At 43.0% G+C, this 15749-nt stretch overlaps 1 protein-coding gene across 1 annotated transcript in view; it reads right to left on the bottom strand.

The window, feature by feature from the left end:
• GMPS (guanine monophosphate synthase) overlaps positions 1-9220 on the bottom strand; it is a 49935-nt gene extending 40715 nt beyond the window's left edge. Inside the window, exon 1 of the mRNA XM_060242372.1 lies at positions 8947-9220. Coding sequence (XP_060098355.1) covers positions 8947-8973 — 27 coding nt within the window. The 5' untranslated portion in view covers positions 8974-9220. The remainder of the gene's footprint in view (positions 1-8946) is intronic.
• Between the last annotated feature and the right edge of the window lie 6529 nt (positions 9221-15749).

Raw genomic sequence — 15749 nt, 5'->3', positions numbered from 1 at the left:
GCTCACAGAGAAAACATTTAAACCATGTCATATTATTGATCACACGAATGCATTCTAAGTGCTTTCACAGAGTACAATGACCAGTAGTTGGTACAGCAGGATTGTGTAATGAATAGCATTTCAAATACTAGTGAAATTAAGTAAGCAGGAAAATCATTAACAAGCTAAGAGCTCTCTAGCATGTGAATCAGAAACCTTCTTTCAGGAAAGAACACTGCAATGGTGAAGGAAGAGGTCAGAGTAAAATTACAATAGGCCCCTTTCATCCCTTTTCAAGCTATCAGATTGTGTACATTAATTTAAATCACAAGAGTGTACACAGAAAGAAATAATCTCATTCAAGAGAAGTAAGCCACTATCTGTGGCTGATCAACCAAATAAACCAATTACACGAGAAAATATTTTACAGTCATCTCATGATTTGCTTTGCTAGCAAATTCTAAGAATGTAAATTTGAGGGAACCGGAATACTAAAAGCTAATTATAGAGTGATTAAAATGTGGAATTTGTTGCTAGAGGATGTAGTGATGGCCTTTAAAAGGGGGCTAGAAAGTTTCATGGAGGATAGATTTATCAGTGGCTACTAGCCATAGTGACTGAGGGAAGCCTCCATGTTTAGAGGCACTAAACCCCTGAATTCCAGAGCCAGGAGGCAACATTAGGAGCCTTGGCCTCCATGCCCTCTTGTTGGCCCTCCAGGGGAACTGGTTGGCCACTGTGTGAGATAAGATGCTGAATTAGATGGACCACTGGTCTAATCCAGCAGGGCTCTTCTTAAATGTTAAATAAAGATGAACGTCCACTTCTCTGTTAATTTAAGTGGAAGGGAACATCTTCCTTGCTCTGGCACTGAAACATCTCTGCTGGGTCAGCAGAAGCATCAGCCTGCATGCATCACTGCTGTATTGGGGGAAAATGGTTTTGTGGCAGTAGTGTGCTGAGCAAGAGGCAAAAGGAAGGGCACAGAGGCATCTGAGGGGGAGGAAACAGACTCATAATGCCCATCTTGTGGCCTTCAGAGCTCTGCACTGAATAAGAGGACCATGTTTCAGTGCCACATGTCGTGCTACTACATTCCACATGTGAAAGCAGCAGGTAAGAGAGCGACTCCCCAAGGCTGGAATTTCTTTAACGTCAGTCACTAAATTTAAAGTTCAGCTATAGAAAGGCTGGTTCAGATCCTGGCTTCCCCTTTTGCTTTTAAAGTACTCAGAACTGATTAACAATTCAAGACAACACATTCCCAGCACTAATCAAAGTTCACAGTCTTAAAAACACTTTAGTGAAAGCAAGCCCAATGGGGAAAAAAATTGGATTTACTACTGAGTAGACTGACTGATGATTGTTCCTAAACACTCCAGTGACCTGTTGTGTTCAGGAGTAACTTTGTGCATGCACACTTCTCTATTCAAAACAGTATCCAATGTGTTAGCTCAGAGGATATATGGTAGATATTGAAGGCCATTCATACCAGTTGTGATTCTTTACCTAATGCATTCCCAAACCCCAGTTCCCATGTTCACAAGATTATTCATTAAATAATTCACAAGATTATTTTACTCCATTTACTATGGAAAGTATTTCTTATACTTCCCTTATACAGTGACAACCAGTACTTACCTCATCAGGAACGTCACTTGTCAAACTTTTCACCTGCCAAGGCTTATTCATAACAAATACTACCCAAAATGTGGAGCTGACATGGTAAAATAACCTCCCTAAATCTCCATCAAGAAACTAGTATACATGTCTCCCCACCTGCAAACATATGTCCCTCTTTCTTCAAATGACCCCAGAATCCTTGGAGACTCTGATGGACAATGAAATCTGAGCTTCCTTAAAGGTGACATCAAGATAAAATGAGGGACAGAGAATAGGTAAATCTTCATTTGTTGTACTGAACTAATTGGGCATTCAAGCTCCTTGTCCATAAAAAAAAGAGAAGAAGGTATAAGAAGAGTCCTTTCCTTTCCTTTAATTTGATTAAAGCTTCTTGGCTAAAAGTCTTGAGCAGTCAAAAACCCATGGATCAGACTAGTCCATCTTCCTGTTTTATGCTACAGCCAACCAGTTTCAATGGAGGACCAACTAATCAACCACATACAGTCCAAAGCCTTCCCCTTAGGCTTTCTCCTAACACTGGTATTCAGAAAGTTTGCTGTCTCTGTTTACGGAGGTTCCCTTTACAACCCATGGTGATATAAACATCTATAATGTCCCTCCCCTTAATCACCTTTTTTCTTAAACTGAAGCCCCAGACTTTACTCATAGGAAGGGTGCTCCAATCCCCTTAATAATTTTGGATGCCCTTTTCTGTACTTTTTCCAGTTTTACAATATCCTTTTTAAAATATGGCAACCATAATTACTCAAAGAATTACAAAAGAGACTGCACTATCAGTCTATATAGGGACATTACAATAATGGCTGTTTTCTTTTCCTAATAATCCACACAGTGGAGTTTTCCTTTTTCACTGTTGCAGCACACTGAGTCGACATTTTCACTGAGTTACCACTCCAGCTCAATGATTCCTTGCAATCTCAGTCTTGGCCAGATGACTCCATCAGCACATATTTAAAGTTAGGATTTTTCGGTTCGAGAGCCAGTTTGGTGTAGTGGTTAAGTGCACGGGAGAACTGGGTTTGATTCCCCACCCTTCCACTTGCAGCTGCTGGAATGGCCTTGGGTTAGCCATAGCTCTGCAGAGGTTGTCCTTGAAAGGGCAGCTGCTGTGAGAGCCCTCTCGGCCCCACTTCACAGGGTGTCTGTTGTGGGGGGAGAAGATATAGGAGATTATAAGCTGCTCTGAGTCTGATTCAGAGAGCAGGGCGGGGTATAAATCTGCAATTCTTCTTTTTCTTCTTCTTCAATGTGTATTACCTTATACCTACCTACACTGAACTTCATCTGGAATGTCTTTGCCCACTCACCCAATTTAAAGAGATCTTCCGGGAGCTCTTCACCATGCACCTTGGTTTTCATTATCCTGTGTTAATTTGGTATTATCTGCAAACTTGGCTACTATACTGCTCACCCCAATTCCAAATCATTTATGAAAAAAATAAAATAAATAGCACTAGTCTTGAAAACAAGACAGCCAGCACGGTGTAGTGGTTAAGAGCAGCAAATTCTAATCTGGAAAACCAGGTTTGATTCCCCACCCCTCTTCCACATGAAGGCTGCTGTGTGATCTTGGGCCAGTCAGTTCTCTCAGAACTTTCTCAGTCCTACCTACCTCACAAAGTGGCTGCTGTGGGGATGGGAAGGGAATGTGATTATAAGCCACTTTGAGACTCTTTAAGGAAGACAGAAGTGGGGTATGAAAGCCTACTCTTCTTGTAGTAACCCACTGCTCATTTCCCCTTCATTGCTAGAACTGTCCATTATTCATAATTTCTGCTTCTTGGAGTTTAACCAATTTTAAGTCCATCTTCTTATCCTGTTACTCTGCTAAACTTACTCAGAACTCTCTAACAACATAAGAGAAGCCAAGATGGATCAGGCCAATGGCCCATCTAGTCCAACACTCTGTATCACACACAGTAGCCAAACCCAGTTGCCATCAAGAGTTCCACCAGTGGGGCCAGAACTCCCAATGTTGGCCCCCAAGCACCAAGAATACAGAGCCTCACTGCCCCAGACAGGGTGTTCCCTCTATACCTGAAGCTAACAGCTACAGATGGACCTCAGCTCATGAACTCCAAACCAGGCAAAGTCTGGTCTGGACTTCGGCTCAGGTCTGTGCCCATGCATAGTTTCTAAATTTACCTGAAACAGACATTGGGTTAACTGGCCTGTAATTCCTTAGATTCTTGGACCTTTAAAAAAATGATATATTTGTTATTTTGAGTCATCCACCACATAGGCCAATTTTAACAAGAAGTTATATTTTGGTTAGCAGATCCAACAATTTTGCATTTGAGTTCATTTAGAACCTGAAGACTTACTGGTTTTCATTTTGCTTAGTAGTCCTAGAACTTCAACTCTCATTACCTCAATTTTATTCAGTTCTTCAGATACCCTTCCCAAAATCAGCAGCTCTGATGTGGGTATGTGCCCTATGCTTTCCACAATGAGAACAGATACAAATAATTCATTCAGTTCCTCTACCATCATCAAATCTTCCTTAAGCAATCTTTTTATTCCTTTATAATTCAAAAGACTTAACTACCTCCTTGGGCACTTTCCTGCTCTTGTATATTTGAAGAAATGTTTACTGTTTGTCTTAACCTCTTCTGCAATCTGCTTGTCAAATACTCTTTTTGGCAACTTACGTTTGCAATGCCTGAACCTGTGCTCCTTTCTGTTCCCCTAATTGAGATGTTTACCTTCCAGTTTTAACAGGAAGCTTTTCTAGCTTTTATGGCTTCCTGAAATTGCGTTGTTAATAACTACACAGGCATCCTTCTAAACTTGGTGGTACCTTTCCTGCCTTGAGATATCCATCAATTAGTGCAGTTTTCTAGCTTATTTGATTCTGTGCCCTCTTTAACACAGAGAGCAGACTCCCCTCAACATATCCCTCTTGTCTATAGTTATTTTCAAGAATAGCTGCTTCTCATTGATTTCCCTTGTTCCGCTAAAAGTATTAAAGAGAAGTTGCAGTATGCCAAGCAACCAGCCAGGTCTACTTGAGAGGTTTTATTTTCTGCACCTTAAGAAAGAACCAACTTTCCCCTTTCTTAACATTCTGCAGGCCTGCCTCTCCTAGTATCTCTACACATGGCTTGAAGAAGACATACTCTATCATACCTTTTCTGTCTTTTCTTCTGATCTGAAGCATTCAAAAGATGCCAGTGCTCCCAGAAAAATACAGTGGTAGCGCCTGACTATAATGTTACATACTGCATACATAAAATCATACTCCCCTGCCCCAATCCTTAAAACTACAATTCTGTGCAAAGTAGATTTAATATGCTCAGGTGCACCTCTGTCTGTAAATGGAGGAGCATCTGTTAGGTTCCTCATCTTAAGAATAACTGAGCATGCCTTCTAACAAAAAAAGAATTTGTGTGCTGAATGATTAATGTCAAAGTAAGGGTTTGGATTTTTTAAAAAGATGTCTTCGGTGGAAATACTGAAATATGGGATTAGCATTAGACTTGACTAAGGGTGAACAAGCTGAAGTTTAAGGCGGACAAGACAAATGGTATTGACCTGAGGTGGGTGTTGTACCCCTCTGGAAAGCTCACATCCAAAGTTTGAGGCTATTCCTAGGTAGTCCAGGGGTGGCTGCCGCTAGAAGTGCTTTTAATCATGCTGATCAGTTCACTAGCTGTGCCCTGTCCTAGACAGAGGAGGCTGACCACAGTTAAGATACAGTTACACACTCTACATGGAACTAACTGCCTTTAAAGAACATTCAGAAACTACAGTTGATTCAAAATGCAACTGACAGAATGCTGATGGGGGCAAGCCAAGGGGCAGTTTCACCTGGACTGACTGCCAGTTTCTGGGCCAATCAGCATTCTGGGCCAGTTTCTGAACCTTCAAAGCTCTACTAGACAGTCATGGGTCAGGATGTTGTAAGGATTACCTCTCCCCTACAATCCCATCCACACCACTGAAGTAATATGCTAAGATCCTGCTTCATATGGTCCTTTTGAAATACAACAGGTAGCTGTAAGAAAGCCTTTTCAACAGCAGCTCTGTGACGGTGAAGTGCCCTTCCCACTTACCACATCCCCTTTTTGTTTCTACTGCATGCTGAAGACATTTTAAAGTGAGTCTTTAACTATAAACTGTTAATTCTGCTGGCTAACTATAATTCCACTGTTACTGGCATATGAGTTCATTATATTTGGATTTTGCTGGCTTTTCTTTTGTTCTTGTGCTTTTCCCCAATGTCCCCCTAAAAAGCTTTATGGGCTGAAAAATCATGATGTTTATCTTCTTCTAATGGCTTGTCTTTTTTCGTACATATTTTTGTTTGTGTTTATTGTTTTGCACAGTTTATTTGCACATTTTTATATAAACTGGGACCTACAATCCATATGAACAAGTAAGGCTGGGCTAGAAATACTTTTAATAAAGAGTTTAGGTACAGATTCTCTGGGAAGGAACCTACTAAAACAAACTTGTAGTTTTGTGACAACTTAAAGAACTAAATTAAAGAATGAATTAAAGAACGAAGTTGCAAGACCTATGAGAACTATCTTGACCAGCATATTCTCAAGAATAAAGAGTAAATCAGGAGAGGTAGACATATTATTTTAAATAATTGTGTAGAGAAACACATTTGTCCTTCAGTTTGGTATGGACAAAAAGATATTTGTCCCCAAATCAAATGTTTCTTCCACCAGTATTCATCAATGCATTAAGTTTGTGACTAGACCATTCAACCATTGATTCAGAAATATATGACAATTCATTAGGTAAACAAGCCATGGACAATCTTGTTGGGCTCATGAGCTCATGCACTCTCTCCTTCCTCCTCTTTCACCTGGCACAATAATAAAAAAGACTTTTACTTCTGCAGCAACTCATATAGATCATTGATTATACAAGAACCACAAACTGTGGTGTGTTCCCTTCTCTTCAAGCCAGGAATCCTAACAGGGATATAATCCTGACCTGGACTCTTGGTCTATCATGAACAGTGGTTCAGATGCATCAACAAACTGTGACTTTCCATGGAAGCGAAAACCATGCATTATCACAGTGCATGAGGAGATGAAAAAAAGGGGCAAGCAAGCACTTGCACATGAAGACTGCTTCACAATCCTTCAGTTCTTTTCATACCGGCTCTTTAACCCACTTTGAAGGTAAATGGATGGCTTTTAAAGTTTCATGGGCCTTAATGACAGAATGCTGTCCCGCAGTTAATGAAACCAATCCTGTCTTTCCTTCCAATAACCTGTTTTGATCAGATTTGTTTTTGTTGCACTTTATCCTTAAGGTGTGTGAAATCTTTTTTAAAATCTGCTTAACAAAGTGGGTTAAAGAGCCTGTATGAAAGAGACCTTTATGCAAAAACAAGCCATGAGCCAGATCCAGTATAGTGTGTTTACAGTGCAAGGACTTCCACACAAGAGCTCCCCACTTCCTGCAGAAGCCTCTCCCCTTTCTCAGCTTCTCCTTTCCTGCAGCTCCCCCCTTCCTGCAGAAGCCTGAAATGCCTCTTGAAATCCTAAAGGAGTGCAGGAGCAGAATTTTGGGTGCAATATGTGCTACTGTCATTATGTCTCAGTTATGCTACCAGTATAATACCTCAAGCAGCTATTTTATTTGTCCACAAACTACCAATAGATTCTGTCACACTGTATCTATTTGTTGACAGAATATAACCTTTTTTAAATATCAGATTTAACTTTGTCCAACCTTAGAAAACTTTAAACTTGTAAAACCCACAGTATTTGAGAGCGAAGAAGTGACATACTACAACACAGAGAGAGGTACCATACTATTAAAATATAAGAGAAAATGTTCCTTGTAGCTAATAGAAGGAAGAGTGTTTTACAATTAAGTTCTTGTGCTGAATAAGCTAGCTATTGGACACCATGGAAGCAAGCACAGAAGCAATTTGATCAAGCAGTTAAGCGTCCTTGCTACCCAACAGTCCAAGTGCGTATGATGATGGTTATCCCTGTTCTTGTCCCACCCACATCCCAAGCTCAAAGAGCAGTAGGAAGACAAGCAAGCTTCTGAAATCTCTTGCAGTAAAGACACAATATGCACACCATACAAGCATCCTTTAAAACACTCCTACTCTCTGAAATTGCACATAGATTTGAATTCACACTTCACACATAAGAATGTATTCAAAAGTCAGTATCGGAAAATACTTTTTTACCACCTCAACAAGCACAGTTAAAGGGGTGTTAAGTTCTCAGACTATCAATGTAAACCTATGCAGAATTACTCCAGTGTAAACCCAAAGGAAACAATGCACTTAGATTGGAATAATTCTCCATAGGTTAGTACTCTAGGGCTGGGTTCAAATCCCCCACCCTGCATGAATTTCACTTGAAGTGCAGTCCTATGCAGAGTTATTCCAGTCCAAGTCCACTGATTTCAGTTTTCAATGACTTAAGACTGGAATAACTGTGCATAGGATTAAATTACCTTTGGCCCAACTCTCAGCCTACCTCACACGGTTGTTGTGAGGGTGTGACAGGAGAGAACAGTGCACTCTGCTTCGGCCTCAGGAAAAATAAAAAGGTTACTTAGAAAAGAAAACTCACTTTGTTTGGATACAGAAAGCAGCTACTGCTTTAAAGGGAGGGGGACAACTAAACCATAAACAAGCACCAGGTTTTCTTCCGCCTTTGGGAGGAATTCAAAGGGAGGCTTTCTACAGCTCCTTTCTGAACTCCAAGCCCCACCACGTGCTGGAAGTGGGCCGGCGCTCGCCTGCTCTCCCACCCTGGCAGGAAACACAAGGGCTCTCGCCCCGGCTGGCAAGCAGAGCACGGCCGCCCCATGTGGGACAAGCGGCTGCCGCGGGAATGTGCCTGAAGGGGAAGGGGAGGGACTACGGAGCGGCGGACTTCGGGGCCGAGCTCTTGCCGCCTTCTTCCTCCTCCTCCTCCTCTCCGGGTGCCCGCGGTGGGGGAGGCGAGTGCCAGTCAGCAACCCTCTTCCCTTCCTTCCTTCCTCCCCTCCCGTTCCCATATGCCCGGCGTGGAGCCTCGTCCGCACCTCCTCCCGCGAAGGAGGGGAGAAGGACTGCGATGGCCAGACGAGCCCAGCGGGGGACCCTGAGGGGCTAACCGCGAAGAGGAGAGAGATTCACCCTCCCCACAGCGCGCCCGCCTCCGGCACTCGCGCAAGCACACACAAAGCACCCCGGAGGAAGCGGCCAGGCCATGAGCGCGGAGAAGAAACGCGAAGGGAGAGGGACGGCGCGGCTGCCTCCGAGGAGGCGCCTCTTCGCCGCCCGCCGTCACCCTCTCTCTCTCTCGCCTTGCCTTGCCTTGCCGTCCCTCCCGCCGGCGCGGCACTGACCTTGGCGTCTCCATTGCACAGAGCCATCAGAGCCGGCCGGGGGAAACACAAGCGGGTGGCGGGGGGGCCAATCCAAAGATCGCTCCGCGCTCGCTCGCTCGCCTGCCAGCCGCCGGCGCTCAGCAGAGGGGCGCTGTGAAGCAACGAGGTGCGGAGAAGCAGGCTCCCGCGGACGAGCTGCTGCTCTGCCGCCGCCGCCGAGATGAGCTAATCCTGCCGCTCCTCCCCGCTAGGAGGAGTCGGGTTTCGGGGGCCGCCTTCTTCAGCGGGCCCCACAGGCGGGAGGGAGGGAGAGAGAAGCAGGCAGGGAAGGCGAGGCAGGCGGCGACGCGCGGGGAGCCCGCCTACTGACGACCGGCTGAGGCGCCAGGAGGCCGCCGGAGGGGTTACTGTTGAGGGAGAGGGACGGACGACGAGAGAGAGAGGGAAAACAATCTCCTTCAAGGGAATGGTTGACATCAGCGAGAGAGGAGGGGGAGGGTGGTGTGGGAACGTGTGGAGGTCTGCGAGTGGGGAAAGCCCATAAAGTTCATAAATGCTCCCTCACCTTACTGGGGCTTTTGGGAAAACAGTAAGAGGGGCTTCGTGGGGTTCCTCCCTCCCCGCCCCCCAGCAAAAGCAGGGAGACCGCGGAGTAGAAGCCGTTTAGAAAGGAGGGAAGCTCGAGCGCGTTCTCGGGGTTGGGGCTGCATGAAAAGTGCCTGCCTCGGATTATGCTCTTCTCAGTTTAAAGCCTTTTCAGACGTTCCTCCAGGTAACACGTGGAATGAGAAACAGGATCGGCTGCTGGTTAGTCTTGAACCCCGAGAAGCTTTCCAACACCGAAAGTCAGGGCCAGGGTCGCAGAGGCAGTCCAGATCGCCTTCTAGGATGGATTGACTGACAGTTGAACATCGGAAGCGGTTTATCAGAGGGAGCATTTCAAAGAGCAGTGGTTTAGGTCAGCAGTGCTGGTCTTAGGTATCATCTGCTAGACAGAACAACAGAAAGTTTCTTATTTTTTCCACTCCAGTGACCTTAAGAACAGGGATTTGGAATAGAGAATGCCATTTCTAATGTGTCTGTGTATTTCAAAATCACTGCAAGGAGACAACTAGTATATCGGAGAAAGCTGGCCTACAGCTCAGATGTGCTAAGAATTAGTTTCCAAAGACGCTTTTGGAGAACATTATTAACTACTGTTTGAAGTGGTTCTACCACAGGATTTACCATCTCCATTCCCTTGCATTCATAGGTCTGGGGAACAGTGTTCCCTTTAAGCTTAGATAGTGTGAGCTAGCTAACAGTTTTTTAGCCTCTGGCTCACACATTTTTGTCTCAGCTCAGGAAAAATGGCCCCAGAGCAAACTAATTTATGCATTAGCTCACAACTTTAATGTTAGTAGCTCACAAAATAGAATTTTTGCTCAAGACTCCACAGCTTAGAGGGAGCATTGCTGGGGAGTATTTAAAATCCTGAAATAGATGGGCAAGAAGGCCATTCTTGTTAACCTTCACACATGCTCAGGGTCTCATTTAAACTGGCCCACAAGGTGAACACTATTTCCTGCCAGCACAGCAGCCACTCAGACTTGAGATCTTTAAAGTCTGTTAGCCTAATGCCTGAGGACTCATCAAAATGACATGCTAAGGGTATTCTGTGTCACACAGGCAAATTATTGTCTTCCAGTGTCATGCTTTAATTGGGGAGGGAGGGAACTGGTCCACATAAAATCCATGTAATGCCTTTTAATTAGGACCAACAAAATCACCACAGAACAATATGCAAGCTTTCAAACTCACCAGAACTCTTTATCAGGCTGGACATTACAAATTTTTTAAAGATACAACTCTGCACAATAGATTTTCCAGGCCATGATGTTAAGGTCTGGTCTTGCACATACCCTGTGTGAGATGCAAGCAGACAATTAGCTGAACTCTGCTGCTTACATTAAATGGTTTAAGTTGATCCTAAGGCCAACAAATGCAAGAGAAGGAGATGTTAGAGCCCCAACATGATAACTTAATGTACCACTTCAGGGGAATAGCTGTAAAATGAGGTGCTATTCTGGCAGTGTTGTTATGCATACATCTTTAGCATGCCAATGCAAAGCATGCTTGGACTACAAATCTCTGGCTAAAGTTGTGTATGAAATTCAATGAGATGCTGGCTGTGTGAAAAAGGATGCAGATGTACCTGCCAGCAGGTTGCTGAAACCTGGCCTTAGCCTGTATAGAAAAGAATTTGCTCATTGTCTTCTGTGACAGATAATTAAGAACTTGGTCTGGGAAGGAAGTTGGAATGAACTACAAAGCCCTAATGCCCAAGGCTTAGCCTTTGCTTTCTGTGGGGTGTATCTGACTTTTCAGGGGTGTCAAGCTCATTTTGTTATAAGGGCCGAATCTGGCCCTTATTGGGCCAAGATTAGGTAGCAGAGATATAAACTTTATAAAGGACACAAACACAATTAAAGATCTTTTTTAAAAACTTGAAACATACTTAAAACATTAGCACTCATTGGTCTTAAAGGTGCTTCCTTTGTATCTCTCCCATGGAATCCAGGGAACTGGGCAAAGGAAGCTCTGGCTCTTTCCTTCCTTCCCCAGGGGACCAGGAGGGGGAGCACCCTCAGTCAATAGAAGGAAGAGAGGCTTGGATCAGTAGCTCTGCTATACGATTAAGAGAGCCTGGCCAAGGGAGCAGCCTCAGCCAGTGGAGAAAACAGAGGCTTTGCTCTGTAGCTCTTGTGTGATTGAGCAAGCCTTGCAAAGCAAGCCGATGCAGAAGGAAGCAAGAGAGAGGGAGAAGAAAGCAGATGAGAGCCAGTTGCTCAAGGGCCTGATAGGAGCCTTCCGGGAGCCTGATTCAGCCCCTGGGGCTGCATGTTTGACTCCCCTGATCTACTATGCTTTTCTTGGCACCTCTGCTTCAGTGACACTTCTCAAGCAAGGCTGCTGAAGGAGGTAAAATACAGGAGCACAGTCCTGGATAGGAGATGTTCTTCCTGCTGAAGGAGGCAAGCTTGAAATGGCTTTTGAAGATCACATTCAGCCTGAAAACCAGCTGCCCTGAACATTTTCACAGCTTCATGACGACATATACCCACAGTTCAGGGAAACAAAATGTTTTAATTGTAATATAACAACCTTGTTTATTTTAGGACTGGCTTTTGATTTTGTTGCAATATACTTGTACTTTGTGAATGATAAGGGGAAATATACAATTATGTTTTCAGTTAATGAAACTCCAGGGGTTTTTTGCATTCTCAAATTAATTATGTGAGCACTTTGATTACATTAGTTTGATTTTTAACAAATTGCTCAGGCTTGAATCATTTCTCAGATTAATAAAACTGAAGTTCAAGGTTGGTTGGTCCCTCAGTTTGCTGAGCAATCAAATCTAAAATATAACTTTGAAAAGCAGCTGAACTTACTGAAGACAAATAGGACATTACAGCTGCAATCATGAAAATACTTACAAGGCAGTCTCTTAAACCTCAAGTGGACCCATGAGGTCTCCGTATTGCTCCTTCTGAATGCTTACACTTCTTGGCGTCAAAGTCCCAGCTAAATCATACTGAAGTCTTTCGCTGCTTTCATGAGAATGCCTTAAATCATTTTTTAAAAAATGTCTGTGTTATGATTCTTACACCTATTCCATACTATATTTTCAAACCTTATCGTTTTTTCTAGTGTCAGACTGTTCTGAGTGCACATAAAATAAAGGCCAATTGAAAATATGTTCAACTGGCTTCCAGGTGAGTACAGTCTTACATACAGTTCTATCAGGATAGCATAGGCCCCTTTGAACTCAGATGATAGCTTCCCCCTCCCCTCCATAAACACAAACCTTTGGAATTAACTGCATCAGTGTAGTGGCTCTTAAGTAAGCTTTTCGAGTTTAAGTCCAAATTGGGAGAGTGGAAACTTTTCACAAATAATTCACAGGCTTGAAAGGGGGTGATACTTTAGGTAAGGAAGTATCAGTACTGCAACAGTATAGGTAGGAAAGTATATTACCTGGCAGCCCAGCCAGAAACAAAGCTGTCTTCTTCGAACACCATTAATGTAGCCACTAGCCAGTGTCCTTGTCCCAGTGCTTACTCAGAGTGAAAGCAATGCATTACAGGAAGCATTGCTCTTGCTCTGAATTGGTTTCTGGCTCATGCTCAGTATGTGATCCCTAACTGACTAAGACGCCTATTTCTAGGGATAAGATGCTGTCTGGAAGAATGGTATTTTGCAGCTGCACAGAGGCGCAAGCAAATAAAGGTGAAATAAATTACTTGCTGGGAAATAGTTTTTCTTCCCTGAGAGCATTATGTTCATGCTGAAAACGATTGTGTGCATATGTTCATCACAGCAGAATTATAAAAACAACATAACCGTGGAAGAGGCTTGAAGGGTGGAGCTGTGCCCTTAAGATTGAGAGTCTAGATGCTTTGCTTTCCTGCACTAAAGATGATGATTGGAGGTTTATGCACATTCCTTCTAGATTCATCAGGAACAGGATGATCATCCACTGGATTATTCTGTGATTGCTGCCACATTTATAGAGGCATTCAAATTAGGGCTATAGTCTTCATTCTTCATGTTTAATTAAAGTCCATTGAATTTAGTGGGTGTAAAGTGCAGTAGGTAAGTGATGGAATTTTGATTTGGATGACCCTGTTTCAAATTTCTCATCTGGCGTGAATTCACTCAATAGCAATCAACTCAGTATGAATTTCTGATTGGTAATGTAGGGATAGTAATGCTGATGTACCCTAAAGGATTGTTTTAAGGATTTTATTTCAATATTTGTGAAAGCGTTTCAGTACTCTAAAACATCTATAAATGATGGTGGTGTTGATATTTTAGCTATGGAAGAGGTGGTCTCTCATGACAAAGATTATTTTTAAATATCCACAAACTCAGCAAAAATTGTGTTGTGAAAAATGCCTGCTGTGGTTATAGTCCTATCCCATACAGAATGAATTCATGTGTGTGATAGGCAATGTGCATGTGTATGATAGGCAAATGTGAAAAACAGAAAAGCAATCCTATATGCATGTGTGGCGGCAGGTTTCTGAACTGATAGGCCAAACAGAAAAATTGATTTGCAATTACATTTAATCCTTCCTGTGCCTTACAATGCATGTGTCATTTGGCTTTAGCTTTTTGGAGATGATATGAATCCTGAGGCTTCCAAAACAATTATATCAGGGCTCCCTGAGGTTCTGTGGACAGTGTTCAGAGAACAGTGGCTACTCAGAACTGCTAAGTATTTTTTAAAAATGTACTATTTAATGAGGGTCACAGATGTGGGAGGGCTGGGTATGGGGAGGGGAGGGACTTCAATAGGGTATAATACCATAGAGTCCATCTTCCAAATTGTGATTTATTTGTGAGGCAAGCCAGCCTCAAATCTTGCTTTTATGCTTTCTCTCCCCCCCCCCCCACAGTCTCTTTGTAACTGAATATTTCCTGCTTGATGACGTCTTTCATCTAATTCCAGTTTATTGTAAAGTCTAAATTCAGGGACCTCGACAAAATGGACTTTTTCACAAATTGGGGTTGGTCTTGACTATGTGTAAGGTGTTGGTCTTGTTTGGTCACCCGTAATTGTTTGATTGTGTAAAGTGTAAATACACTGATTACTTTTTCACTTGCCTTTACAGAGCTTAACCTTTGGGTAAGTGGAGAGGGGGGAAGGATTCCCCCTCTCAATTTTTCACATGTTTGCATAACTAAGCATTTAGTTGTTTTGACATGGCCAGGAAAAATGAGATCACCAGAATAAACAAGTGTGATCTTTGTTTTACCAAGACTTAAAGAGCCCTAGCACATTCTGACATTCATCCTATATATCAAATTGTCCATTGTGGTAGTAAACCAAACATTGCTCCATTAGAAGTCTCCACCTGCTTCCAATTTGCTTTGCAATTCAGTGAAAAACACTGCTTTTAACTTCTAAACCATTAAATAGCCTCAGCCAGAGGACCCCAACCTTGTTGAACCATTGGAAATTTTTCAGAATGTGGAGAACAGATATTGGTCACCAAAAGAAAACGTCTGCTGTAAGGGCTTGGGTCCCCTCACACAATGCTAAGAGGTTCCACAATTGAGGCAGTTGTTTCCAAACTGGTGCTCCCTGCAGACGCAGAGGGCTCTTTTGAAGCACTTCCTATTCCAATGTAAGTGGAGAAAACTCAAGATTAGTTCTTACCTTTAGGCAAGTGATGCTCTGGGGGAAAGGCATGTTGGGGACCACTGGCCTAGGCTAAGGACAAGAGTCTCTGAAAGACAATCTTCTGTAGGACCGTGCTACTGAGCCCCTCCTTCAAGTGCTTCTCCCCAGTCAGCGATTATGCTGGTCATCATGACCAGGAAAAGGCCTTTTCTCTTAGGATGACTCATTGATGAACTATTCTCCCTAAAGTGTACTTAATTCATCCCATCAGTGGTTTCTTTGACACTACTTTAAAGCAGTCCCGTTCTTCTGAATGGTTGAGGGATAAATTTGTTTTGCTGCTCTGTCTCTGTTGACCTTTTCTGATCTTTGCTTTCTGATGTGTTTTGTTGCTGCTGTTTATATTGTTGTTTACAAGGCAGGGGCTGTGACTCATTCCTAGAATATATATATTTTGTATATAAAAGGTTCCAATGTCTGGCATGGCCATTAAAACAGTCTCAGGCAGCAGGTGTTGAGCAAGAACTTTCTTGGCTTAAGATACTGCTGAAGTGCTTCCTGTCAGAGTAAACAATACTGAGCAAAATCATCAACACCTGCCTCAGGAACTTCACATTTTTGCGTTTTTATATTACTGTTTTTTATTGAAAGG

This window comes from Heteronotia binoei, chromosome 6, assembly GCF_032191835.1.
Source record: "Heteronotia binoei isolate CCM8104 ecotype False Entrance Well chromosome 6, APGP_CSIRO_Hbin_v1, whole genome shotgun sequence".
Classification (NCBI taxonomy): Eukaryota; Metazoa; Chordata; class Lepidosauria; order Squamata; family Gekkonidae; genus Heteronotia; species Heteronotia binoei.
The sequence above is the reverse complement of the archived record's forward strand: the minus strand, read 5'-3'. Positions and strand labels throughout refer to the sequence as shown.